At 38.9% G+C, this 26,320-nt stretch overlaps 1 protein-coding gene across 10 annotated transcripts in view; it reads left to right on the forward strand.

Moving 5' to 3' along the window:
• GON4L (gon-4 like) overlaps nucleotides 1–26,320 on the forward strand; it is an 88,500-nt gene that overhangs the window by 41,460 nt on the left and 20,720 nt on the right. For all 10 annotated transcript variants that reach the window (XM_060136524.1, XM_060136541.1, XM_060136562.1 and 7 more), the window contains 8 exons: nucleotides 104–205; nucleotides 14,767–14,807; nucleotides 15,408–15,511; nucleotides 17,801–17,999; nucleotides 18,523–18,609; nucleotides 19,742–19,913; nucleotides 21,392–21,536; nucleotides 22,634–22,784. In XM_060136524.1, coding sequence (XP_059992507.1) covers nucleotides 104–205; nucleotides 14,767–14,807; nucleotides 15,408–15,511; nucleotides 17,801–17,999; nucleotides 18,523–18,609; nucleotides 19,742–19,913; nucleotides 21,392–21,536; nucleotides 22,634–22,784 — 1,001 coding nt within the window. The remainder of the gene's footprint in view (nucleotides 1–103; nucleotides 206–14,766; nucleotides 14,808–15,407; nucleotides 15,512–17,800; nucleotides 18,000–18,522; nucleotides 18,610–19,741; nucleotides 19,914–21,391; nucleotides 21,537–22,633; nucleotides 22,785–26,320) is intronic.

Raw genomic sequence — 26,320 nt, forward strand, 5'->3', positions numbered from 1 at the left:
TGCTTTATTGCAGTAGATTCTTATGGTGCTGAACATCTTAAATTTTCATTAGAGATATGAGTTCAGAGTTGGCAATAAGTGTCTAAAACATTTTTTTCCCTAGATGAGGCAGATGACGATGACGATCCAGAATATAATTTCCTGGAAGACCTGGATGAACCAGACACAGAGGATTTCCGCACTGACCGGGCAGTAAGAATCACCAGTGAGTCTGTGTTTATTATGAGTCCTGGTCTTGACTTCTCCACATCTACCTTTGTTTACTTTGCAGATTTCTGAGGTTGAAGTTTGTAGCCCACTCAAGACATTTAAGCTTCCTCTTCCCATTTATTTCTATAATTCTTTAAATTTACATATATATTCAGGAAGCCTATCAGTTACTCATTTATACATCCCACAGTCACGTATTGAGTATTTGGCAGCGATTGTACCAAAATGAATAAGACATGGCTTCTGCCTGGAGGATGTCAGCTTAGTAGGGGGATACAAACAGAAACAGGTGTAGTACCAAGTGATAGGTGCTATAATAATAGTTTGTGTATACACTAGTGGCCTAAAAGAGGGTTATACTGTCCTAATGTATGGTATGGGTTAGGGAAGGATTCACAAAATGGGATGTTTTATTTTAGTTTTGAAGGAGCAATAAGAAATTTTTGGTGAATGGGGGCAGAGAGGGATATTGCAAATAGAAGAATTCTGCAAACCATGGAATTATGAAACAATACATGTGTTTGGAAAATAGTAAGTAGTTTGGTTAAGTTGTATGAGTGAGTGGTGATAGAAGAGTTAAGCAGTGTTCAGTTCATGGAGAACCTTAGATCTGATTTTTGATCTGTCAAAAAGGAGAGCTCAGAGAGCTCAAAGTGGGAAATAAATAGGAACTGATTTGGATTTTAGAAATATCACTTTGATTTAATGCCAGTTTAATGTATTGATTTGGTGGGTAAAGAGAGCAAGATTGGAAGCATGGAAAACCATTAAATAACTTGGCTTGAGTCATTTGTTTAAAATTATTTCATTGCTAGTTTGCCAATGATGGAAAACATATTTCAGGAACTGTTGATTTTTATTGAGGGTGTGCATGACCCTGTACTGGAATAGTATACACAACATGGTGAAGGTAAGACATTGGCTCTTGACGAGGTTATGAAGAAAGTTTTATAAGTATCCAAAAGTGTTTATTATGTACCTAAATAATGCAAATCTTTGTGCAAAGAGAATTACGTAAACACAATCCTTTAGGACTTATGTTCTGTTTTGTTGCTTTATTTCATCTTTCATGTTGTTCTTAAGATTAGAATGCCATTTCCTTTATGAAGATCTTCCATTTATTTTGGTATGTTATGACAGTTAAGGTTGCATTGAAAGGAAAGCACCAGGAATCAGAGAGAAAGTGTAGAAAGAAAAGGCTTGAGGATTTAGGTTTTGAGAAAATTGTGAAGGAGGGTCTAGGAAGGTATGAGAAAAAACAACAAAGCCTTGTGTCTCAGAAACCAAGGGAAGAGTCTTTCAAGAAGGAGCGAATGGTCCACAGTGTCATGTGCTGGTCATGAAACATTTTCTGCTTGAAGCAGAAAAGTAGGAGATTGCATTTCAATTCAGCTCTCATCCTGGTATACACTTGCCTTCCCTTCTTGTTTGTCTGTTACTTTCTTCAGTTTATAGATACAGTTGACCTTGAGCAACTCAGAGGGTAGGGGTGCCCAACCCCAGTGTAGTTGAAAATCCGACTAGAAGTTTTGACTCCCCGAAAACTTAACTACTAGTAGCCTACTGTTGAAGGCTTACCAATAAAATAAATAGTTATTAACATGTATTTTATATATAATGTGTTTTGTATACTGTGTTCTTAAAGTAAAGTAAGCTAGAGAAAAGAAAATATTATTAAGAAAGTCATAATGAGGAAGAGAAAATACATTTACAGTACTGTATTTATCGATACTGTAAGTTTATGTTATCTGTTTACAAGCTGAATCATCTGTCAGTATCTATATTAATATTGTTTTATATGATACAAAACACTGTAGATATATATGTTACAAACACTAGACAATGAAAAGTGAAAAAGGAACATTTATTTACTGATATAAGGATTCATGCATTGATAATGAAGAAGCAGCAGTATGATGGCTTGATGGTAGTCTAGTGTAATTGATATGATTGCTTCACAGATCGCTTCTTAGTACGCTGGCCTGAATGGTTACAAAATTTTGTAGCCATTCAGCAGTACACTACTAAATTGTTACAAAATTTTTATGGCATACAGTATTACAGTCATATTCATGTACAGGATTGGAAACATTGTTACATTTTTTAAAAATGTGATAATAGGCTGATACACAGTTGGTAATGTAATTCTTTGAAAGCACAGTTATAAATCATTAATAAAACTAACATTATTAATTTTATTGATTATTAATTTTATATTAAATATCAGTCACTTTATGCCTATGTAAGGATAGGCTATCCATTTCAAGTCTTGTACATGATGTTCTACATGATGAATACTTAAGCGATGATGATGATGATGACACAAAAACATCTCATACAATTCTTGCCATACAGTTATTAGATTTTTACACAAAGGTATATACACATACACAACAGATAAGTTTATTAACTGTAGGCATGATGATTATTTACTATTCATTAAGTCGCAGTGGGTCATCATAAAGGCCTTCATCCTCCTTGTCTTCACATTGAGTAGGCTGAGGAGGAAGAAGAGGAGGAGGGGTTGGTCTTGCTGTCTCGGGGTGGCAGAGGCAGGAGAGGTGGTGGAGGAGGAGGGGGAGGCAGAGACAGTAACTTTATGGAAATACATTGTAATTTCTGTGTGACTTTTTTGCTTTTTCATTTCTCTAAAAATGTTTCTGTATGGTACCAGTCCCTCTCCCACCATGTGCTTTGGTTTCAGAGTCCATATCATAGAAGTGTCCTTGTAAAAGAAGTCAAAAGCAGTCTTAAATAATCGGAACCCTGCTGCCTGATTGTCTAATGTCAGTTTGTTTTCTGACACAGCTTCTTCTACATCTTCTTCCTCATCGTCTGGCACTGTTTTGGAAGCACTCATCTTCATCACGTCATCTTTTGTTAATTCCTCTGGTGCAGTGTCTGTTAGCTCTTGAATTTCTCCAAGATTCAGAACTTGAAACCCTTCACCCCCATCTTTTTTTGGCCGTATTCACAGTCTGTTTCATGATTTCCTTGATTGGCTCTGTCGTAAATCTTGTGAAGTCATGCAGGACATCTGAACACATTTTTCTCCAGCAGGAATTTATTGTTTCAGGTTTGATGGCTTTCATGGCTTTTTCTTTAACAATGATGGCATCTTCAGTGGTGTGATCCTTCCTCCAGACTTACGTGATGTTCTCTCCATTGGGGTCTCTCAGTGTGGATAATCCTTTCCATAGAATATTGTGTGTAATGAGCCTTAAAGGTCCTTACGAACCCCGATCTAGAGGCTGAATTAGAGACATGTTTGGAGGGGAGTAGACCACTTAGACGCCTTCAGTGTTGAATTCATGGGGTTCTGGGTACCCAGGGGCATTGTCCAATTTCAAAAGAATTTTAAAAGGCAAGGTATTTCCTGACTTCAGGGACAAAGCATCGATGGAACCAATCCATAGAAAGGCCCTTCTTTTTGTATATCCAAAGACTGGCAGCTTGTGTTTATCTTTTCCCATCAAGGTGAGCAGCTTTATAGATAAGGGCAGTCCTGGTGGTAAATGCGACTGCATTTTCACAAAACAGTAGACTTAGCCTCTCCCTTCCTGCCTTAAATCCTGGTGCTTGCTTCTCTTCCTTACTAATGTCTTTCGAGGCTTTATTTTTAAAATTTTTTTCCCCTCCAGAATAGGGCACTTTCATCTGCACTAAAAACCTGTTCAGGCAGATATCCTTTCTCCTCAGTCTGGGAACTTGTCTGCTGCCTCTGCATCAGCAGAGGCTGCTTCTCCTGTTATCTTGACAGTTTTTAAGCCAAACCTCTTTCTAAAATTATCAAACCATCCTTTACTGGCATTAAATTCTCCAGACTTAGATCCTTCATCTTTCTTTTGGTTTAAGTTGTCATATAATGACTTTGCTTTTTCTCAAATCATATTAGAGTCTATAGGTATGCCTTTCTTATAGCAATCCTGCACCCACATAAAAACTGCATTTTCAATATGAGATAAAAAGGTATTTCACAAAAAGCGCAAGGTTTTTGCACCTGCCAGCATAGCGACAGCTATGGCTTCATGAATTTCCTTTTCATTTTTTACAATGGTCCTTACACTGGATTCATTTATCTTGAAATGGTGGGAAATCACAGCTACAGACCGCAATCTCTGGTACATATCAAGCAATTCAGCGTCTTCTTGTAATGTCATGACTTTGCTTCTTGGGAGCACTTCCAGCACCACTAGTGGCACTTCGCATGGGTCCCATGGTGTTATTCAAGGCCTATGGTATTGTACTAAACTTGATGAAAAATACTCAAGAACCACAAGAGATCAGTTTTTCCTACAGTACGCAATTTGCTGGAGAGACAAACTGCTCAGGAGATGTTTTAAGCAGATACTTGCAACACCTGAGCTAGCAACAGGAGGTGGCTATGAAATTATTACAGAAGTACAGTATATGCCACAGTTAATTTTATGCAGTTATGATTTCATACTGCATCTTTATGTTTGGGTTTCTCTCAACTGTGAATGGTGCCATGTATGGTCTGTAAGTGTGTGTGTAAGTTTTGATAAATTTTAACTTTTTAGAGTAGATTTGTGTACATTTTATGGTAGTAAGTGATAAAATAGACTAGTATCTACATGTAATTTATGCATTCATGACATACCTAACTTTTCCTTAAATTTATTGGTATTTCTAGGCTCTGTGGTTTGTCTGCAGGTTTTTTCAAATTGTTGCACATCCCCCCCCAAATTGTTCCACTATATTTACTGAAAAAATCTGCATATAAGTGGACCCATACAGTTCAATTCCATGTTGTTCAATGGTCAACTGTAATTTCTCAGGGAGATCCTCCTCAATCAGGATTGATCTTCTTGCTCCGTTATCCATACTATTTTTTTTTCACAACTCACACACACACACTGTATTTTATTTTTACAAGAGATAAACTGACACCAAGCATTGTAAATGGATGACTGCAACAAAAGCAACAATGATGGCAATTACCAAACACAAAACACACTCATACGATGTCATAATATTGACATTCAGTCCAGTAAACCTCCACTGTAACAGCTCCTTTACTTTGCAGTGAAAATTGATTTGTATATTTTTTGCCTCTGAGTCCTTGTGGGATTTATCTTTTTTTTTTTTATTCAAACAGAAAGTCACGAAAATTGTAATCATCCTCATCAGTTCACTCAGTCCCATGCAATCAGTTTTTTTTTATCTTGATCTTTTGTTAGCACTTTTATGAATTCATCAGTTTTCCATTAGAGTTCTGAAAATGCTTATTCAGTTCAGCAGTATCGTGAGTTACCAGAAACCTGTACTTGTCAGTCTTTTCCATGAATTCTTTGAAGATGAAACGCTTTTATAGGAATATTTTTGTGAAAGCATCAGAGTACACCCAGAACTGTCTGTAAATGACAAAAGACTTAAAAATGACCACGGTTAAAGATTTGATGAAAGTTCATAATAATGCAGTTGACAAGGAAATTTAGTTATTTCGGAGGTATACATTTTAAAGTAATAACTAGAGTTATGACTTATAACATTATACCAGAACATATAAGATTCTTAGAAATTTCATGTAATGTCTGAAACATTTATATTAATGTATTTCCATACAAATAACCCAAAGAAAGTTTAGTATTAGTTGTTTTTTTTTGTTTGTTTGTTTTTTTATACTGCAGGTTCTTATTAGTCATCAATTTTATACACATCAGTGTATACATGTCAATCCCAATTGCCCAATTCAGCACACCACCATCCCCACCCAACTGCAGTTTTCCCCACTTGGTGTCCATACGTTTGTTCTCTACATCTGTGTCTCAACTTCTGCCCTGCAAACTGGTTCATCTGTACCATTTTTCTAGGTTTCACATACATATGTTAATATACGATATTTGTTTTTCTCTTTCTGACTTACTTCACTCTGTATAGACAGTCTCTAGATCCATCCACGTCTCAACAAATGACTCAATTTCGTTCCTTTTTACGGCTGAGTAATATGCCATTGTATATATGTACCACAACTTCTTTATCCATTCGTCTGTCGATGGGCATTTAGGTTGCTTCCATGACCTGGCTATTGTAAATAGCCCTGCAATGAACATTGGGGTGCATGTGTCTTTTTGAATTATGGTTTTCTCTGGGTGTATGCCCAGTAGTGGGATTGCTGGATCATATGGTAATTCTATTTTTAGTTTTTTAAGGAACCTCCATACTGTTCTCCATAGCGGCTGTATCAGTTTACATTCCCACCAACAGTGCAAGAAGGTTCCCTTTTCTCCACACCCTCTCCAGCATTTGTTGTTTGTAGATTTCCTGATGATGCCCATTCTAACTGGTATGAGGTGATACCTCATTGTAGTTTTGATTTGCATTTCTCTAATAATTAGTGATGTTGAGCAGCTTTTCATGTGCTTCTTGGCCATCTTTATGTCTTCTTTGGAGAAATGTCTGTTTAGGTCTTCTGCCCATTTTTGGATTGGGTTGTCTGTTTCTTTAATACTGAGCTGCATGAGTTGTTAATATATTTTGGAGATTAATCCTTTGTCCGTTGATTCGTTTGCGAATATTTTCTCTCATTCTGAAGGTTGTCTTTTTGTCTTGTTTATGATTTCCTTTGCCGTGCAAAAGCTTTTAAGTTTGATTAGGTCCCAATTGTTTATTTTTGTTTTTATTTCCATTACTCTAGGAGGTGGATCAAAAAAGATCTTGTGGTGATTTATGTCAAAGAATGTTCTTCTATGTTTTCCTCTAAGAGTTTTATAGTGTCCGGTCTTACATTTAGGTCTTGAATCCATTTTGAGTTTATTTTTGTGTATGGTGTTAGGGAGTGTTCTAATTTCATTCTTTTACATGTAGCTGTCCAGTTTTCCCAGCACCACTTATTGAAGAGACTGTCTTTTCTCCATTGTCTATCTTTGCCTCCTTTATCATAGATTAGTTGACCATAGGTGTGTGGGTTTATCTCTGGGCTTTCTATCTTGTTCCATTGATCTATGTTTCTGTTTTTGTGCCAGTACCATATTGTCTTGATTACTGTAGCTTTGTAGTATAGTCTGAAGTCAGGGAGTCTGATTCCTCCAGCTCTGTTTTTTTCCCTCAAGACTGCTTTGGCTATTTGGGGTCTTTTGTGTCTCCATACAAATTTTAAGATGATTTGTTCTAGTTCCATAAAAAATGCCATTGGTAATTTGATAGGGATTGCACTGAATCTGTAGATTGCTTTGGGTAGTATAGTCTTTTTCACAATATTGATCCTTCCAATCCCAGAACATGGTATAGCTCTCCATCTGTTGGTATCATCTTTAATTTCTTTCACCGATGTCCTATAATTTTCTGCATACAGGTCTTTTGTTTCCCTAGGTAGGTTTATTCCTAGGTATTTTATTCTTTTTGTTGCAGTGGTAAATGGGAGTGCTTCCATAATTTCTCTTTCAGATTTTTCATCATTAGTGTATAGGAATGCAAGAGATTTCTGTGCATTAATTTTGTATCCTGCAACTTTACCAGATTCATTGATTAGCTCTAATAGTTTTCTGGTGGCATGTTTAGGATTCTCTATGTATAGTATCATGTGATCTGCAAACAGTGACAGTTTTACTTCTTCTTTTCCAATTTGTATTCCTTTTATTTCTATTTGTTCTCTGCCGTGGCTAGAACTTCCAAAACTATGTTGAATAATAGTGGTGAGGGTGGACATGCTTGTCTCATTCTTGATCTTAGAGGAAATGCTTTCAGTTTTTCACCATTGAGAATGATGTTTGCTATGGGTTTGTCTTATATGGCCTTTATTACGTTGAGGTAGGTTCCCTCTCTGCCCACTTTCTGGAGAGTTTTCTTCATAAATTGGTGTTGAATTTTGTTGAAAGCTTTTTCTGCATCTATTGAGATGATCATATGGTTTTTATTCTTTGTTAGTATGGTGTATCACATTGATTGATTTGCATATATTGAAGAATCCGTGCATCCCTGGGATAAATCCCACTTGATCATGGTGTATGATCCTTTTAATGTGTTGTTGGATTCTGTTTGCTAGTATTTTGTTGAGGATTTTTGCATCTATATTCATCAGTGATATTGGTCTGTAATTTTATTTTTTTGTAGTATCTTTTTCTGGTTTTGGTATCAGGGCAATGGTGGCCTCGTAGAATGAGTTTGGGAGTGTTCCTTCCTCCGCAATCTTTTGGAAGAGTTTGAGAAGGATGGGTGTTAGCTCTTCTCTAAATGTTCGATAGAATTCACCTGTGAAGCCATCTGGTCCTGGACTTTTGTTTGTTGGAAGATTTTTTTTTTTTTTTTTTTTTTTGCGGTACGCAGGCCTCTCACTGTTGTGGCCTCTCCCGTTGTGGAGCACAGGCTCCGGACGCGCAAGCTCAGCTGCCATGGCTCACGGGCCCAGCCTCTCTGCAGCATGTGGGATCTTCCCGGACCAGGGCACGAACCCGTGTCCCTTGCATCTGCAGGCGGACTCTCAACCACTGCGCCACCAGGGAAGCCCTGTTAGAAGATTTTTAATCACAGTTTGTTTCATTACTTGTGATTGGTCTGTTCATATTTTCTGTTTCTTCCTGGTTCTGTCTTGGAAGGTTATACCTTTCTAAGAATTTGTCCATTTCTTCCAGGTTGTCCATTTTAGTGGCATAGAGTTGCTTATAGTAGTCTCTTAGGATGCTTTGTATTTCTGCAGTGTCTGTTATAACTTCTCCTTTTTAATTTCTAATTTTATTGATTTGAGTCCTCTCCCTCTTTTTCTTGATGAGTCTGGCTAATGGTTTATCGATTTTTATCTTCTCAAAGAACCACTTTTTAGTTTTATTGATCTTTGCTGTTGTTTTCTTTGTTTCTGTTTCATTTATTTCTGCTCTGATCTTTATGATTTCTTTCCTTCTGCTCACTTTGGGTTTTGTTTGTTCTTCTTTCTCTAGCTCCTTTAGGTGTAAGGTTAGATTGTTTACTTGAGATTTTTCTTGTTTCTTGAGGTAGGCTTGTATAACTATAAACTTCCCTCTTAGAACTGCTCTTGCTGCATCCCATAGGTTTTGGATCTTTGTGTTTTCATTGTCATTTGTCTGTAGGTATTTTTTGATTTCCTCTTTGATTTCTTCAGTGATCTCTTGGTTATTTAGTAACGTATTGTTTAGCCTCCATGTGTTTGTGTTTTTTACAATTTTTCCCTGTAATTCATTTCTAATCTCATAGCGTTGTGGTCAGAAAAGATGCTTGATATGATTTCAATTTTCTTAAATTTACTGAGGCTTGATTTGTGACCCAAGATGTGATCTATCCTGGAGAATGTTCCGTGCGCACTTGAGAAGAAAGTGTAGTCTGCTGTTTTGGATGGAATGTAACTATAAATATCAGTTAAATCTATGTGGTCTATTGTGTTATTTAAAGCTTCTGTTTCCTTATTTATTTTCATTTTGGATGATCTGTCCATTGGTGTAAGTGAGGTGTTAAAGTCCTCCACTATTATTGTGTTACTGTCAATTTTCTCTTTTATAGCTGTTAGCACTTGCCTTATGTATTGAGGTGCTCCTATGTTGGGTGCATATATATTTGTAATTGTTATATCTTCTTCTTGGATTGATCCCTTGATCATTATGTAGTGGCCTTCCTTGTCTCTTATAACATTCTTTATTTTAAAGTCTATTTTATCTGATACGAGTATAGCTACTCCAGCTTTTGATTTCCATTTGCATGGAATATCTTTTTCCATCCCCTCACTTTCAGTCTGTATGTGTCCCTAGGTCTGAAGTGGGTCTCTTGTAGACAGAATATATATGGGTCTTGTTTTTGTATCCATTCAGCAAGCCTGTGTCTTTTGGTTGGAGCATTTAATCCATTCACGTTTAAGGTAATTATCGATATGTATGTTCCTATGACCATTTTCTTAATTGTTTTGGGTTTGTTTTTGTAGGTCCTTTTCTTCTCTTGTGTTTCCCACTTAGAGAAGTTGCTTTAGCATTTGTTGTAGAGCTGGTTTGGTGGTGCTGAATTCTCTTAGCTTTTGCTTGTCTGTAAAGCTTTTGATTTCTCCGTCGAATCTGAATGAGATCCTTGCCGAATCTGAATGAGATCCTTGCCGGGTAGAGTAATCTTGGTTGTAGGTTCTTCCCTTTCATCACTTTAAGTATATCATGCCACTCCCTTCTAGCTTGTAGAGTTTCTGCTGAGAAATCAGCTGTTAACCTTATGGGAGTTCCCTTGTATGTTATTTTTCATTTTTCCCTTGCTGCTTTCAATAATTTTTTTTGTCTTTAATTTTTGCCAATATGATTACTATGTGTCTCGGTGTGTTTCTCCTTGGGTTTATCCTGTATGGGACTCGCTGCACTTCCTGGACTTGGGTGGCTATTTCCTTTCCCATGTTAGGGAAGTTTTCCACTATAATCTCTTCAAATATTTTTTTGGGTCCTTTCTCTCTCTCTTCTCCTTCTGGGACCCCTATAATGCGAATGTTGTTCCATTTAATGTTGTCCCAGAGATCTCTTAGGCTCTCTTCATTTCTTTTCATTCTTTTCTCTTTATTCTGTTCCACAGCAGTGAATTCCACCATTCTGTCTTCCAGGTCACTTATCTGTTCTTCAGCCTCTGTTATTCTGCTATTGATTCCTTCTAGTGTATTTTTCATTTCAGTTACTGTATCGTTCATCTCTGTTTGTTTGTTCTTTAATTCTTCTAGGTCTTTGTTAAACATTTCTTGCATCTTCTCCATCTTTGCCTCCGTTCTTTTTCCGAGGTCCTGGATCATCTTCACTATCATTATTCTGAATTCTTTTTCTGGAAGGTTGCCTATCTCCCAATTCATTTAGTTATTTTTCTGCGGTTTTATCTTGTTCCTTCATCTGGTACATAGCCCTCTGCCTTTTCATCTTGTCTGTCTTTCTGTGAATGTTGTTTTTGTTCCACAGGCTGCAGGATTGTAGTTCTTGCTTCTGCTGTCTGCCCTCTGATGGATGAGGCTATCTAAGAGGCTTGATGGGAGGGACTGGTGGTGGGTAGAGCTGACTGTTGCTCTGGTGGGCAGAGCTCAGTAAAACTTTAATCCACTTGACTATTGATGGGTGGGGCTGGGTTCCCTCCCTGTTGGGTGTTTGGCCTGAGGCAACCCAAGACTGAAGCCTACCTGGGCTCTTTGGTGGGGCTAATGACAGACTCTGGGAGGGCTCACGCCAAGGAGTACTTCCCAGAACTTCTGCTGTCAGTGTCCTTGTCCCCATGGTGTGTTACAGCCTCCCCCCACCCCCCGCCTCTGCAGGAGACCCTCCAACACTAGCAGGTAGGTCTGGTTCAGTCTCCTATTGGGTCACTGCTCCTTCCCTTGGATCCCAATGCACACACTACTTTGTGTGTGCCCTCCAAGAGTGGAGTCTCTGTTTCCCCCAGTCCTGTCGAAGTCCTGCAATCAATTCCCACTAGCCTTCAAAGTCTGATTCTCTAGGAATTCCTCTTCCCGTTGCCGGGCCCCCAGGTTGGGAAGCCTAACGTGGGGCTCAGAACCTTCACTCCAGTGGGTGGACTTCTGTGGTATAAGTGTTCTCCAGTCTGTGAGTCACCCACCCAGCAGTTATGGGATTTGATTTTACTGTGATTGCACCCCTCCTACAGTCTCATTGTGGCTTCTCCTTTGTCTTTGGATGTGGGGTATCTTTTTTGGTGAGTTCCAGTGTCTTCCTGTCAATGATTGTCCAGCAGCTAGTTGTGATTCTGGTGTTCTCACAAGAGGGAGTGAGAGCACGTCCTTCTAGTCCGCCATCTTGGTTACTCCTCCTGATTATATCAATCCATACTATTTTATATGTCCTTTTTAATACTCATCTCTCTCATAGTTGCTTATTTATATCTGTCTCCTTCCCTAAACTGTGAGCTTCTCATGGGTTTTGTGTTGTTTATTGCCTTAGAGCTGGTGTTTTTCACGGGGCTGACAGTGTTTGCCAATCAACTAGTGAACTTTTCTGGGTTGCCTGAATGATGGGTCTTCCTTTCTAGTCATAGAGTTCTATGGTCATAAGTAAAAACTGGGATAGAATTTTAATTTTGTTTCTACCCCTTGTCGTCTTATGTTATCATGCTTAATTATAATTCCTTTACATGGATGATAAAAATTTAAAAATAAAAAAGCTTAGAATCACAGAGTTTGGAAAGCCTCCTGTGGTCACATATATTTTCCTCCCACTTAAGCGTTTGTTAACAGCTTCTCTCATGTGGCCTTTCAGTCTGTTTGGATACCTCCAGTGACAGGGAGTTCATCAGCTCTGCAGATAGTGTGTCCTACTCTTGAACACCTCTTCAATTAACATTTTCCTTATTAATTTTTTTTAAAATTTATTTTTATTTTTTGGCTGCGTTGGGTCTTTGTTGCTGCGCGAAGGCTTTTCTCTGGTTGCAGCGAGCGGGGGCTGCTCTTCGTTGTGGTGCGCGGGCTTCTCATTGCAGTGGCTTCTCGTTGCGGAGCATGGGCTCTGGGCACACGGGCTTCAGTGGTTATGGCACGTGGGCTCAGTAGCTGTGGCACGCAAGCTCTAGAGCACAGGCTCAGTAGTTGTGGCGCATGGGCTTAGTTGCTCCCCGGCACGTGGTATCTTCCCGGGCCAGGGCTCAAACCTGTGTCCCCTGCATTGGTAGGCAGATTCTTAACCACTGCGCCACCAGGGAAGCCCCAGCATTTTCCTTATTGAACCTGAATCTATCTTTTATATTTCTCTGTTTGTCCTTTGTTGCCATAAAATGTAATTTACTCCTAAGTGTGCATAGTATGTTTCTTTTTCTACATTTTTTCTTTATTATGCTAAACATACCGAGTTTTTTCAGTTCTCTAAATGCCAGGCTTTCCACATTTCAACCCCCAAATTACCCTCCTCTGGATTCTAGCCTTTATTTTTAAGAAAATTCTCCCCCATGACATTTTATTATGAAACTTTTTGAACATATAGAAAAGTTGAAAGAATTGTACAGTGGACACCCGTATACCCACTACCTATCTTCTATAGTTAACTTTTCATATATTTGCTTAGTCATGCACCTATCCATCTATGAATCCATTTTTTTTTGAAGCATTTCATAGTGAGTTGTAGATATCTAAACATTTCAGCATGCATATCATGAATTAGAACTCAGTATTTGTTTACAGTTTTTCTTTTTAGGTAAATTTATACACATTGTAGTACAGAAATCTTAAGTGTACCATTCAGTGAGGTTCGATGTGCCTCCTCTTGTATAACTCAAACCCCTAACAAGATAGAGATTTGTCACCCCAGAAAGTACCCACTTGCCCCTTCCAAGTCAGTCCCCACACCATCCTCCCAGGTGCGACCACTGTTCCCTTTTCTTCTATCACAGATTAGATTTGCCTCTTTTAAAACTTCATGTGAATGGAATCATATAGTATATGTTCTGTTGTATACAGCTTCTTTCACTTAGCATAAAGTTTTTGAGATTCATGCACATTGCTTGTATCATTAATTTCTTCCCTTTTATTGCTGAGTAGGATTCCAGTGTATAAATATACCAATTTGTTTATTTTTCATCAATCCGCAGGTGTTGATGGACACCTGGGTTCTTTCTAATTTCTGGCTATCTTGAATAAAGATAGCTCTGAACTTTCTTGTGCAAGGTTTTGTGGACAAATGTTTCATTTCCCTTGGGTCAGCTATTTAGGGGAAGAATCAGTGGTCATAAGGTAGCTGTATACTTAGTTTTCTGAGAAATTGCCAAACCTTTTTCCAAAGTGGCTTTCCACTTTACATTCTTTTTACAGTTCTAGTTGCTCCACATCCTCACTAACATTTGGATTTTAGCTTTTTAATGCCCTCTTAAGAAGGGCTTTTACAGAAATGATCACAGTCCTCTAGATAGAGCCTGAGACTGCTCTGATTCAGTGATATGCTTGCCTTCTTGGTTGTGAGCACTGTTTTGGAGCTACTGTGTCATATTGAACTTAAGGTCAACCAAAACATTGAGATCTTTTTCAGATTAATTGTTTCTGAGCCATGTTACCTTTTTGTGCACTTAAGAAACTGATTTTTGAAAATCCTAAATGTAAGACTTTAAATTTATCCCCATTATGTTTCATCCAGTTAATTTGAGAAAACCTAGAATTTTGAATCTGTCATCAGTTGGTCTGGCAATCCCTTTCAGCTTTATATCGTTTACAGGTCTGGTAAGTGTGTTTTCTGGGTGTTTTAGGTTGTTGATGGGATTGCTGAATAGTTCAGGTCCAAAGGTAGGGTCCTATGACACACTGCTGGAGACTTCTCTCTTGACTCCATTCAGTAGGATGGGCCAACAAACTCTGCATTTATCTCATTATAAAATCATCTAGCTTACGTTTTTGTGTGTTTTCCCATTAGAATTTAAGCTTCATGAGAGTAAAGTCCTGTCATGTATCTAAGCCTCTAGAACTAGGGATTAAGGCATATAGTTGGTGTTCAATAAATGTTTTTAAATGAATGAGTCAATGATGGATAGATATGAGGATTTTGTTAAAAGCCTTGCTGAAAACAACTTTCATTGAATTTTCTTGGAATTCCCCCTGTGGCAAAATGAAACAAACAAGTGCCAACAGCATACCGTTTGACTTTTTTGCAGAAAAGGAAGTGAATGAACTGATGGAAGAGCTGTTTGAAACTGTGAGTAATGATCTTCGAATGAGAACTCAGAATAGTAAAAGTGGATTCTCCAGCAAGCTCTGTCCTTTGGTTTCAGGGCCTCTCTCTCCAGAAGGGTAGTGTGAACCAAGCCCATTCCCCTTTCAGTCCACCCAGGAGAGAATATAGTGACAGGAGATTTTTGCTAAGTAATAAACTTTGAATATCCATATGTAGGTTATTCTTAATAAAGTTTTCCTTGCAGGCCTTTTGGATGGACTCTTCACTATCACATGTTGCATCCTCAAAGATTGCAAACTAATTTTAGATTATTCTGAGCCCGAATAGTTACCTTTCTCATAAATTTATTTCTTTAAAGATATTCTGATCATTTCAAGTTATCCATGCTCTGTGTTTACCATTACAAGTTGGCTGATTGAGAAACTTTTTTCCTGGCATAATAGCTACCCCATGTGCAGGATTGTGCGAGCCCAGAAGTGAGAAAGGTTGTTAATGCAAGCTCTTTCTGTGCGCCAGCGTTATTAAAGTCCTGTAAACTAGTCTTTGCTTTCCCTTCTCACTGCTAGAGTGACCTTTGCGTGCCCATTCCCCAGGAAAATCCTTCTTTTCCTTTGCCCTCAGTTTCAAGATGAGATGGGGTTCTCCAACATGGAAGATGATGGCCCAGAGGAGGAGGAATGTGTGGCTGAGCCTCGGCCCAACTTTAACACCCCTCAAGCCCTACGGTAGGCTAACCAAAGACCTTGAGACTTAGAATGGAGGAAAAGTGTACGTCTGAAAAGGTTTGGAGAAATTTTAGCTGACAATTTCCCATCCCTGACTACCTGCTGTTACTGATATTAGGATGCAGAGTCCCTTGTGGGTGTTAGGTGTCAAGTGAATAAGTCTCCTTATGGGGCAGTGCAGCTATAGACCAAGCTGTACCTGTTTGGGAAGGGAGAAAAAGCAGTAGCTGGCATCCATAGCAGCTTCTCCAGGTGAGTGGTGCTGGAGAGGTGTGTAGGACTCTATGTGGCCAGCCACAGAAACTATCCCAAATTGTAATATCCAGTATGTCCCTTTTGTTTTTCTATTTGTCGTTAACATCTAGTAAATGTTAATGAACCTTTGTTAGTCACCAAGGCATTAATTGAGCAAACCATAAAGCACCTGAAGTAATGCCCTGGAGTCTGAAATGTGTGTACTGCCCTCTTCACTTAAATTAGCACTTCCATTGTCCCACCCAGAGAGTAGAGGCTTTAAATTTTTCCCCCCACTTTTGTGATGAGTTTGCATAGTTTATCCGTACTTTATTGCTATCCATTCTGAGTAGCAGCATACTGTCGTTAGGTGACTGGCTGGATGTCAGGGTATGGTTTGTGCCATGCATGGAACAAAGCAAAACTGAAAGACACATAGTCTCTAATTAGTCCTGTGTTTTAACTTAACAGCATTACCTAACTAGAGAGCTTTGGATCCACCTGAAAGCTAGGCCTTCAGGGAACTTGGAAATTTAGTGAAAAAGACAAGGTATACTAATCATTGTGTAAAAGTCAGAAATATCAGTCATACTCCATTACAATAAATACCATAATATAACCACAACAGAAATCTCAGGAGTTCCTTTTTTTTTCCAGCTTCGTTGAGGTATAATTGACAAATAAGGTTGTAAGATACTGAAAGTGTACAGCTTGATGATTTGATAAGCGTATGCTTTGTAAAAGGATTCCCCCCATCAAGTTAATTAACACTTCTATCACCTCACATATTTACCTTTTTTTTTTTGAGAACAAATTTCAAAATTTCTTAGAGTCTGTATTCGACCCACTTATTTCACACCATATTTCATAGAAAAAAATTCTAGTGTAGCAGAGTAGAACCTGGGAACTTACTATCATGGGATTTGATCTGTAAACATATTTCAGTTCCACTAGTCAACTCTGTGTATGAATTTTTAAAATTTGGTCATTATGTAACTACTTAAAAATCCTTATTCCAATTCAGTTACCTTTCGGTATTCAGTTGATCTGCATGGGCTGCTGCTGCTTTTCTTTCAGCTAGAAATGCAAACCTAGCTTAATCTTTGATTAAGTAAAATATCACAGGGAAAGTGAGTTACCTGTGTTCCCCGTATCAACTACCCATCCAGGTAATACTTATTAAAATCAGGTGCAGGCTTTTTTTTTTGCATTATCTACATTTTTCATGTTTCTGTTCTTCTGTTCCTCTGCTAGTAATGCAGATAATCAAGAGATTTCAATTCTCAGTAAAATTGTACAGAGGACAGGCCTGTGTCTTTAGGTTTTCACCCTGTGTCAGCCCATACTCACAGTAAATACTGTAAAAGGAAACATAACTTTTTTCAACAGCCTCTGGGGATAAAGATTATTATCATTTAACTATTGCTAAATTCTGGAGGATTTCTTGAATTATGATAACCTGCTAGTCATAGCTACTTGAGCAGGTCTTGTCCTGATTGCACAGAGTATCAGCTCTTGCTTAATCACTTGAGTGTCTTGTTCTGCCTCTACCTCAGAACTAGCATGCTAGGTATTTGGATTCTTACTTCAGCCCCAGACACAGTCTCTCTCTCTCAGGAGGTAGGGGTAGGAGGGTAGTGTTAGAAAACTTGGAGAAGATTCTGTGTCACCATTAAGAACAAGTCTGAGATTAATTTGGCTGTCAGTGTGATGAAAAATGATGGGTTCCCATTAGCTCCTTGGCTGCTTTGTTATCCAGACACTTCCCTACTCTTAGATTTCTGTTTAATTTCCCCTTCATTACGATATTACTTAGAAAACTGATGTAGAAGAATGGGTGGGGGGCGATTCAGAACCATCTTATTTGAATCTATGCTAACAACTTTGGGAGAAGATTTGGGTAGGATAGGAGTTTGCCTATCGGCTAAAGTGAGATTTGGGGATTAGCAGTAGATGGAAGTTGTTCAGACTTGCTTAGCCCACCATTAGAAGGAACTGGGTGTGTTGTGGACCCAGGGAAATATTCAAATCCAATCATCTCCCTGTTGAGGATAGGTTTGAGGAACCACTGGCCAACTTGCTAAATGAGCAGCATCGCACAGTGAAGGAGCTACTTGAACAGCTGAAGATGAGGAAATCTTCAGCCAAACAGCAGCAGGAGGTAGAGAGGGTTAAGCCCCAGAGTGAGAAAGTTCATCAGACTCTGATTCTAGACCCAGCACAGAGGAGGAGACTCCAGCAGCAGATGCAGCAGGTAAGACTCTTCTTGGTAATGTTAATATTGGACCATCCCATGGCCTGGCTCGAAGCCAAACATTAAATTAGCAGCTTTGGAAAAGTCGGAAATAGGTGTCTTGATAACCACTGAAACCACAGGACCGCAGGATCTTCACATCAGTTAGGACCTTGAAATGTCATCATGTTCATGTCTCAGGTAAGAATGCATGTAAGGACCCTGATAGTATTCAGCATGATAGATTTCAAAGAATCTTTAGTAATCCCTTCTGAATTTAACAGCCTTATTGCCAGAGTAGTTTTTTCTTCTTTCTAATCTTAGTCCCTCTGGCTTGAGGTTAAACTTCCTCTGGTTCTGTCATTTTGCTCAAGTGGAACATATTTGAGAAAAAATTTCATACCAAGATACTATGTTGTTCTCATAGTCTCTCTAGAAAGCCAAACATATATGCTAAAGTCACTAACATCTTGGTAAAGTCTTCTGGGTTCCTGAAATGACAACATCATAACATGTCACTATATTATTTTCTTTCCCTCCCCAGCATGTGCAGCTCTTGACGCAAATTCACCTTCTCGCCACCTCCAACCCCAGTCTCAGTTCGGAGGCCAGTACCACCCGGATATTTCTTGTAAGGTTTCAGATATCCCTAACTCTAAAGAATTGTGTATGCAGTTAGTTTGGAAGTCATTTCTCACAAATGTTGACTCATCATAAGCTACATTTATTCTTCTCTCCTGCATGTTTTGGTAGCTGTTCGTGTGGCTTCATGTGCTTGCTGATAAAACATAAGTTACTGGTTCCCATTAAAGGACAGAGAGTATTCAGTTTCTTAAGACTATTCCTCTTACCTTTTTATTGGGTTCTCTTACCTTTAGATCCACTCATCTTGGGCTTTTGGTACTTCTCTTCTTTTTATTGAATTCATTATTTATTAGGCTCAATATCAGTGTTTTATGTATAAAATTAATTTTGCTCATGGCATTATGAAATATTTTGGAGGAAGGGCTTTTAATTTCAAATTTTGGGGATTTCCCTGGAGGTCCAGTGGTTAGGACTCGGCACTTTCACTTCCGGGGCCCAGATTCAATTTCTGGTCGAGGAACTAAGATCCTGCAAGCTGTAGGGCGTGGCCAAAAAGAAAAAAATTCAAATTTTAACACATTTTTGACCGGAGACGTATTATAGCCACAGGCGTTAGTTTCTGCAAAAATCCACCTGTCAGTAATGTGTTAAAATCCTATAAAAATTGCTCCTGAACTTTGGGGTAGGTAATGAGGATATTCTTTGCCTCTTGGGTAAGTCTCTTTGGAGTTTGAGTTGGCTAGTAGTCTGAGCTTCCTTCGATAGTCAGCAGAGTGTTATTTTCCCTCTTATTGTGTTCAGAGGATCATGAGAAATACTTTGTTCTTCAGAGAAACCAATGAAGACATTTAAAATTTTTATTTTATTTTATTAAGTAATGGCTCTCACTCTTGAGAATTTTAATTCTAGCTGGGGAGCTAGACCATGCATCCAAAAGGCTGAGGAACACTCAGACTGAGAATAAAACAAGAGCAAATTAGTGTATCACAAATCCCCAGATATCTGAGGACTCGGCAAAAGAACGGTCTTAATGGCAAAATGTTAATTATGGAAGACTTTATAATGATTTTTACCTGTTTTTATACTATTGTAGGAAGGACAGTTTTTCACTTAGAGGCTAAGGGCTACTGGTACTAATTTTCTGGAACTTAGATCTCCTTTGTGTCCTGTTTTCCCAGAAAGAGCTGGGAACCTTTGCTCAAAGCTCCATCGCCCTTCATCATCAGTTCAACCCCAAGTTTCAGACCTTGTTCCAACCCTGTAACCTGATGGGAGCTGTGCAGCTCATTGAAGACTTCAACACACATGTCACCGTTGACTGGAGTCCTCGTAAAACTGTCAAGAAGACTGGTAGGGGACAGATGTGTCCGCTTTAAGTTTTTACTTGCAGTGAGAGGTGGGAGTCTTATCCCATAGATAATTTCCTAGGGATAATTTCCTAGGGGTGGAGGAGACAGGGTGTTTGTAATTTCTTCCTTCTCTCTTTTATCCTCCCGTTGTGCTCATTATCTAAGTTCTAGAATTAGGTGATAATACTTGGGCTTAAGTAAGGGATGGAGGCAGTGGACAGGGCAGGGTTGTGGGGGGTAGAGATGTGGGACTCCTGCTAATAATTGGACTTAAGTAGATATGAGGGTAAGTATTAGGAGTCAGGTCAAGACAAACTGGTATCTGATAAAGTTGGAAGTCAAGTGGTAAAGTTGGGTTGTGTTTAGGTTTCTACTCACTTCTTCATTAAGACCATTTTATTTCCCATAATGATTATTAGTGATATCTCCATTTTGAGTGAAACATTGATATGGGAGTTAGGAAAAAATTAGAGATGTTGTACATTTACCATGTTCAATATTTTAAAGAAATTTGCAGGTTTGGTTTCTACTTTGCATTGGTTTAGTATTTTTTGAGAAAATATTTGCTGTTCCCTTAAACTAAATATTTGCTTCTGATTTGTTCCTAGTTTAGCAAATTAGTTGTGTTTTGCTGTGGATTTGGGTTTGTCTTTGGATTTGATTTTAAATCCCTGACTCTTATAGTTAAATTGAATATAGTTGAATTTAAGTGCATTATGTCATAGACACTGATCTCAAACTACTTTATTAGTTATATGTTGGTAATGAAAACTTAATTTAACACCAGACTACAGTTATAACTTATACATATAGTGTCCTGTGTTTTTCTTCTGGGGATATAAAAATAACATTTATGGAAGGAGAAATATGGCTGTATAGTGGTGCTTATCTCTGGAAAGGCAGAAGTGCCTGGAATTGAGAGGCTTAGACAGCAAGACAGAAATGAATGAGACTGAATTGTCTCATTCTCTTTATGGTTTTTTTGTTCCCAACCTCAGGAGGAATCTGGGAGAACTTAATGAAAGTTAAGTAAGAATCAAATAAAATAAAATTTGGAATACCAGATTTGTGAGGGAGATTAAAGAAGTTGGAATCTTATCCTGGAAGAAAGAAAGCATTGTTGAAGGTCACTTATCTTTCAAGGATTTAAAGGGGGAAGGAGGTAAAAATTTTTTGAGCATACACTATCTGCCAGGTATTCACTAGGTACTTTATAAGTGCTTATGTTACTTAGTGTGTTAAGTATTCCACACAGGAAAGAAAAAGAGAATCAACTTTTAATAGCATTGAATGGGACTCCTTTTAGGTATATGTTAGGCTGAGAAAGATTGTGGAAACTTTTGGGAGGGGGGTATGTGGGTGGAAGGGCATCACGTTAGGTAGGGGTGGCTCTATCTAAATGCAAAAATGCATTCAGAAGCTTTTGTGAAGCCGTCTTTTGTTCTAGAATTTCATTTATCAGGAATTTTTTTCTTACAGCCTATGAATTTCCCTGTTTGCCAAAGCAAGTGGCTTGGATCCTAGCCACTAGCAAGGTTTTCATGTATCCAGAGCTACTTCCAGTGTGTTCTCTGAAGGCAAAGAATCCCCAGGATAAGATTTTCTTCACCAAGGCGGAGGACAAGTAAGGGTTTACTGTGAGGTGAACAAGAGCACAAAATATCCCAAGGAGAAGACCTGTATGATAAAGAACGGACACAAAAGACAAAAAGAAAAGCAGTGTAGATGGGCGCAGTTCTGTAGTATGTGCTTGTTCCAGCAGTGCCAAATACTGCTTTTTTTAGGGAATGACATACACATTTTTGAAACATTTTAAGTTGTTTTTTGTCGTTTATTTATTGTAAAAACTTGCCTTGTAATACTGTTAGAGGAAAATTTTCAAAGGAAAACAATTTTTTTATCCATTATCCTAACCACCCCAAGACAATGATTTTTCTTTTTGCATTTCTTATATAATTATTGGCAATATAAGTGTAATTTTGTTTTGCTATTTTTAACTTAACGTCTTCTTGAAATTGTTTTTTCTATCAGATTCCATGCTGTAACATTGTCTTATTTTTGTTTCTGTATATTGTCTTTTAAGGCAATATTAATGGCCCTATGATAGTCCTTTTATTTGCCAATCCTGCCCCGCCCCCCCGCCCCTTGTTTAGCTGTTCTGAGTGAGGCTTCACCAAGGATCTTTGCGCATAGAGCTTTTGAAAATCTTTCCAGTTTATCTCTTGGGGTAAATTCTCAAGAGTGAGATTACTCGATAAAGGTTATGAACACTTTTATGGCTCTTGATTTGTATTTCCCATCAGCAAATATGTACATAGGTAACTGTACTTGAAAATGTTATGTTGGGAGGTAGTGTTGGTGCTGTTTAATATGTCTAACATGGTGCCCAATATTCATTTTATATTAATTTTGTTAGAGCCATTCTTCTTCCTTCAAATTTCATTTGTGTTATTAGTATAAAGTGCGTCATGATCTGACATTTATTAGTGATTTATGCCTGGTTTTTCCTCTTCTCACTTGATTGGGAACTCCTCATTGAGTCTTATTCACATAGTACTTCTTAGCACTCAGTAAATATCTGAAATTTCCTATTGAATTGCCATTAACTTGTACGAGAATTAGATGTGGAAAAAGTGGGTTATAGAATGTGGAGTTCATCTGGGAGGCTTTTCAGCGGGATGGACTGTCAGGTGAGATTGAGTATCACTGCCCCTTTCTCAGTTTGTTAGCTTTAGGACTGAAGCACTTTGAAGGGACCGAGTTTCCTAAGCCTCTAATCAGCAAGTACCTTCTCACTTGCAAGACTGCCCACCAGCTGACAGTGAGAATCAAGAACCTCAACATGAACAGAGCTCCTGACAACATCATTAAAGTAAGTGCTCCCTGCATGCTCTACTGGAGACCTCGCCTGAGTGCAGCCATTCCTTTTCTTTTGCTTAGTCTCAATGAATAGCCTTTTATTTAAGGCTAGTTCCTCCCACCTGCACACTAGGTTAATTGCCCTCTTTCCTTTCCAGGAACAGTGATTCATTATTTTCCTCTGGAGTGTCATCTTCTTCCTCTGTTTTAGATATTTCTCCTAAAAATAAAATTGTTCAAATTTTAAAATACTTCCCGAATCTGTTTTCCTCTAGCTATTCATTTTCTCTCTTTTTTTCCCACGCTAACCTTCTTCAGAGGGTAGGCCACAGTCCACTTATATCCTTCTCCTTAACTCTTTATATTTAGATACTTATATCAAAGTTATAAAGTATACTTTAAAGAATCAAATAGTTCTATGAGACTTGTCATGAAAGACAATAATTTTTCTCCCTATTACCTGCTAAGCAAGGTTTTTGTGGGTGATGGTACATTTACCTCCATATCTAGGTAGCATGCTTATAATTGCTACCACTTGATTTTTCTTTTTAATATTTCTTTATTTGGCTGCACTGGGTCTTAGTTGTGGCATGTGGGATCTTCATTTGTGGCACGTGGGATCTTTCATTGCAGCACGTGGGCTTCTCTCTAGTTGCGGTGTGCGGGCTTCAGAGTGCACGGGCTTAGTAGTTGTGGCACACGGGCTCAGTAGTTGCAGCGTGCAGGCTCTCTAGTTGTGGCTCACAGGCTCTAGAGCGCGTGGCCTTAGTTGCCCTGTGACGTGTGGGATCTTAGTTCCCCGACCAGGGATCGCACCCACATCCCTGTGTTGGAAGGCAGATTCTTAACCACTGGACCACCAGGAAGTCTCCACTTGATTTTTTGGATTTAGGCCTTCTCTGTTAAACTGAAACCATGGAAGATGAAGACTTAGTTCTCTCCACACTCCTATAGTCTCACCACTCACTATAATTATATCACAGTTTTGTTTAGATTGTTTTTATTTATTTATTTATTTATAAATGTATTTATTTTTGGCTGTGTTGGGTCTTCGTTGCAGTGCGTGGGCTGTCTCTAGTTGCAGTGAGCGGGGGCTACTCTTCATTGCGGTGCGTGGCTTCTCATCGCGGAGGCTTCTCTTGTTGCAGAGCATAGGCTCTAGAGCGCAGGCTCAGTAGTTGTGGTGCACGGGCTTAGTTGCTCCGTGGCATCTGAGATCTTCCCAGACCAGGGCTCAAACCCGTGTCCCCTGCATTGGCAGGCAGATTCTTAACCAATGCGCCACCAGGGAAGCCCACTTAGATTGTTTTTAGAGTTTACGTTATAAGCACGACTAAAAGCTTCTCACAGCTGAGCTATGTAGTGTATCATGATTACTTTGCTTTTCCTGCTGGACATTTTGTTTCTCTTAGTGTTAATAATTGCATTTTTTGAGGATGAGTGGGACTTGGTTTTATTATGTATGTATTATAAAACTTCTTCAGTTTTATAAATCTCTTTTCGGTGTGTTCAAATATTTTAGGTGTCCTGCTATCATTTTCATCTCCCTGACGAAATACTTCCCAGAGCGCTCTGATGCTGTTCCACTCTACCCATGTTGCTCTCTTGGCTTGCTGCACTAACGTCTTCTCTGGCTTTTTCTTCACCATCATCCTGGGGATTCATTTCACTTCTTACTTGCTTTGGATCCTTTTATTTCTGAACCCCACATCATTTTTGCCTTGTTTTAGTGTAGCACATCCTAGTACTATTCTGAGGAAGAGTGCTCGAGAAACAAATTTTTAGGTTTAAACTACTTGTATTCATTGTCTGTCATGACATGACATGACCAATGTAATTTCCTAGTTTTGCTATTGTACTATATACCTGGTTTGTATATGTAACTATTGTTACTATGTAACAAGTGCACATGAGACCTGTCTATGAATCTATAATTATTCAACACCAAAAGTTTGAAATATGTCTCTATTCTCCCACTTCAGTGGGTCTAACATTCTAGGTTGAAAATCACTTTTATCAGAACATTTTAAGGCCTCCATTTTCTTCTAGTCTCTAGTGCTGGCTCTTTAGAAATTTGATGCCCTTTTGACTCTTGAACCTTTATGTAACACTTGTTTTTCCTCTCCCTCCGGCAGTATGTAGGATTTTTCCTTTTTCTCCAGTGTTTTGAAATTTCATGATAATATGCCTCAGTATGTGTCTAGTTTCATTAATTATGCAAGGTACTTGATAAACTTTACTTTGGAAACTCATAGGTTCCAGTATTGGGAAATGTACTTGAAATGTACATATTGATGGTTTCCTTCCCTTCTTTTGGTCTGTTCTCTCCTATGGTGCTCAGTGGTCAGATGCTAGTCCTCTCAGGCTCATCTTCTCATCTTGTCTTTCTTCTTTTTTCCCATCACTGTGTCTTTTTGTTGTACTTTCTGAGATATTACTTCAGCTTTTTCTTCTAACTGTTCTGCTGAGTTGAGTTCTTTATTTTTTCTCTCATATTTAAGATGTCTAATAGCTATTTTTATTGTTGTTCATTGAATATTCTTTAATAGCAAATGGCAGAGGGAATGTGGGAAAGCAGGAGAGGAAGGAGGCTGGAGTTTTCTCTTCTATACTTGATCAGCATAGTACTCCTGCCCTCACATATGCCTCACAGCCTCAGTTCAGAGCATCCTTTCCACAACCCTGGCTTAATTCTGCCAGGGTAGGGGGAGAAGCTGTCACTGGGCTACATCAAACAAAAGAGGGGATTCGGGGTCTAACCGCCTCTTCAGAAGATTTAAAACCTGTCCTCATCTCGACCTGTTTTTAATTCCTCCACTTCTGGAGGTATCTGGTGTCTTATCCTTTTGCCAGTCTTTGACATAAATTTAGTTGACCCATAACTTTTCTCCACATGGGATTTGGTTTTCTTCATTCTTCTATGTGACTTACCACTCCTCCATCTGCTTTTTAGCTTTGAAAAAAAATTTTTTTTTAAATAAATTTATTTATTTTTGGCTGCGCTGAGTCTTCATTGCTGCACGTGGGCTTTCTCTAGTTGCAGTGAGCGGGGTCTGCTCTTTGTTGTGGTGAACAGGCTTCTCATTGTGGTGGCTTCTCTTGTTGCGGAGCATGGGCTCTAGGCGTGTGGGCTTCAGTAGTTGTGGCATGCAGGCTCAGTAGTTGTGGCTGGCAGACTCTAGAGCGCAGGCTCAGTAGTTGTGGCTCACGGGCTTAGTTGCTCTGCAGCATGTGGGGTCTTCCTGGACCAGGGCTTGAACCCGTGTCCCCTGCATTGCTGGTCAGATTTCTTTCTTTCTTTTCTTTTTTAAATTTATTTATTTTATTTATTAACTTTTGGCTGAGTTGGATCTTTGTTGTGGTGCGCAGGCTTCTCATTGCGGTGGCTTCTCTTGTTGCGGAGCACGGGCTCTAAGCGTGTGGGCTCAGTAGTTGTAGCTCGCAGGCTCTAGAGCACAGGCTCAGTAGTTGTGCACAGGCTTAGTTACTCTGTGGCATGTGGAATCTTCCCGGACCAGAGCTCGAACCCCTGTCCCCTGCACTGGCAGG

Source organism: Lagenorhynchus albirostris, chromosome 2 (genome assembly GCF_949774975.1).
Source record: "Lagenorhynchus albirostris chromosome 2, mLagAlb1.1, whole genome shotgun sequence".
Taxonomy (NCBI): Eukaryota; Metazoa; Chordata; class Mammalia; order Artiodactyla; family Delphinidae; genus Lagenorhynchus; species Lagenorhynchus albirostris.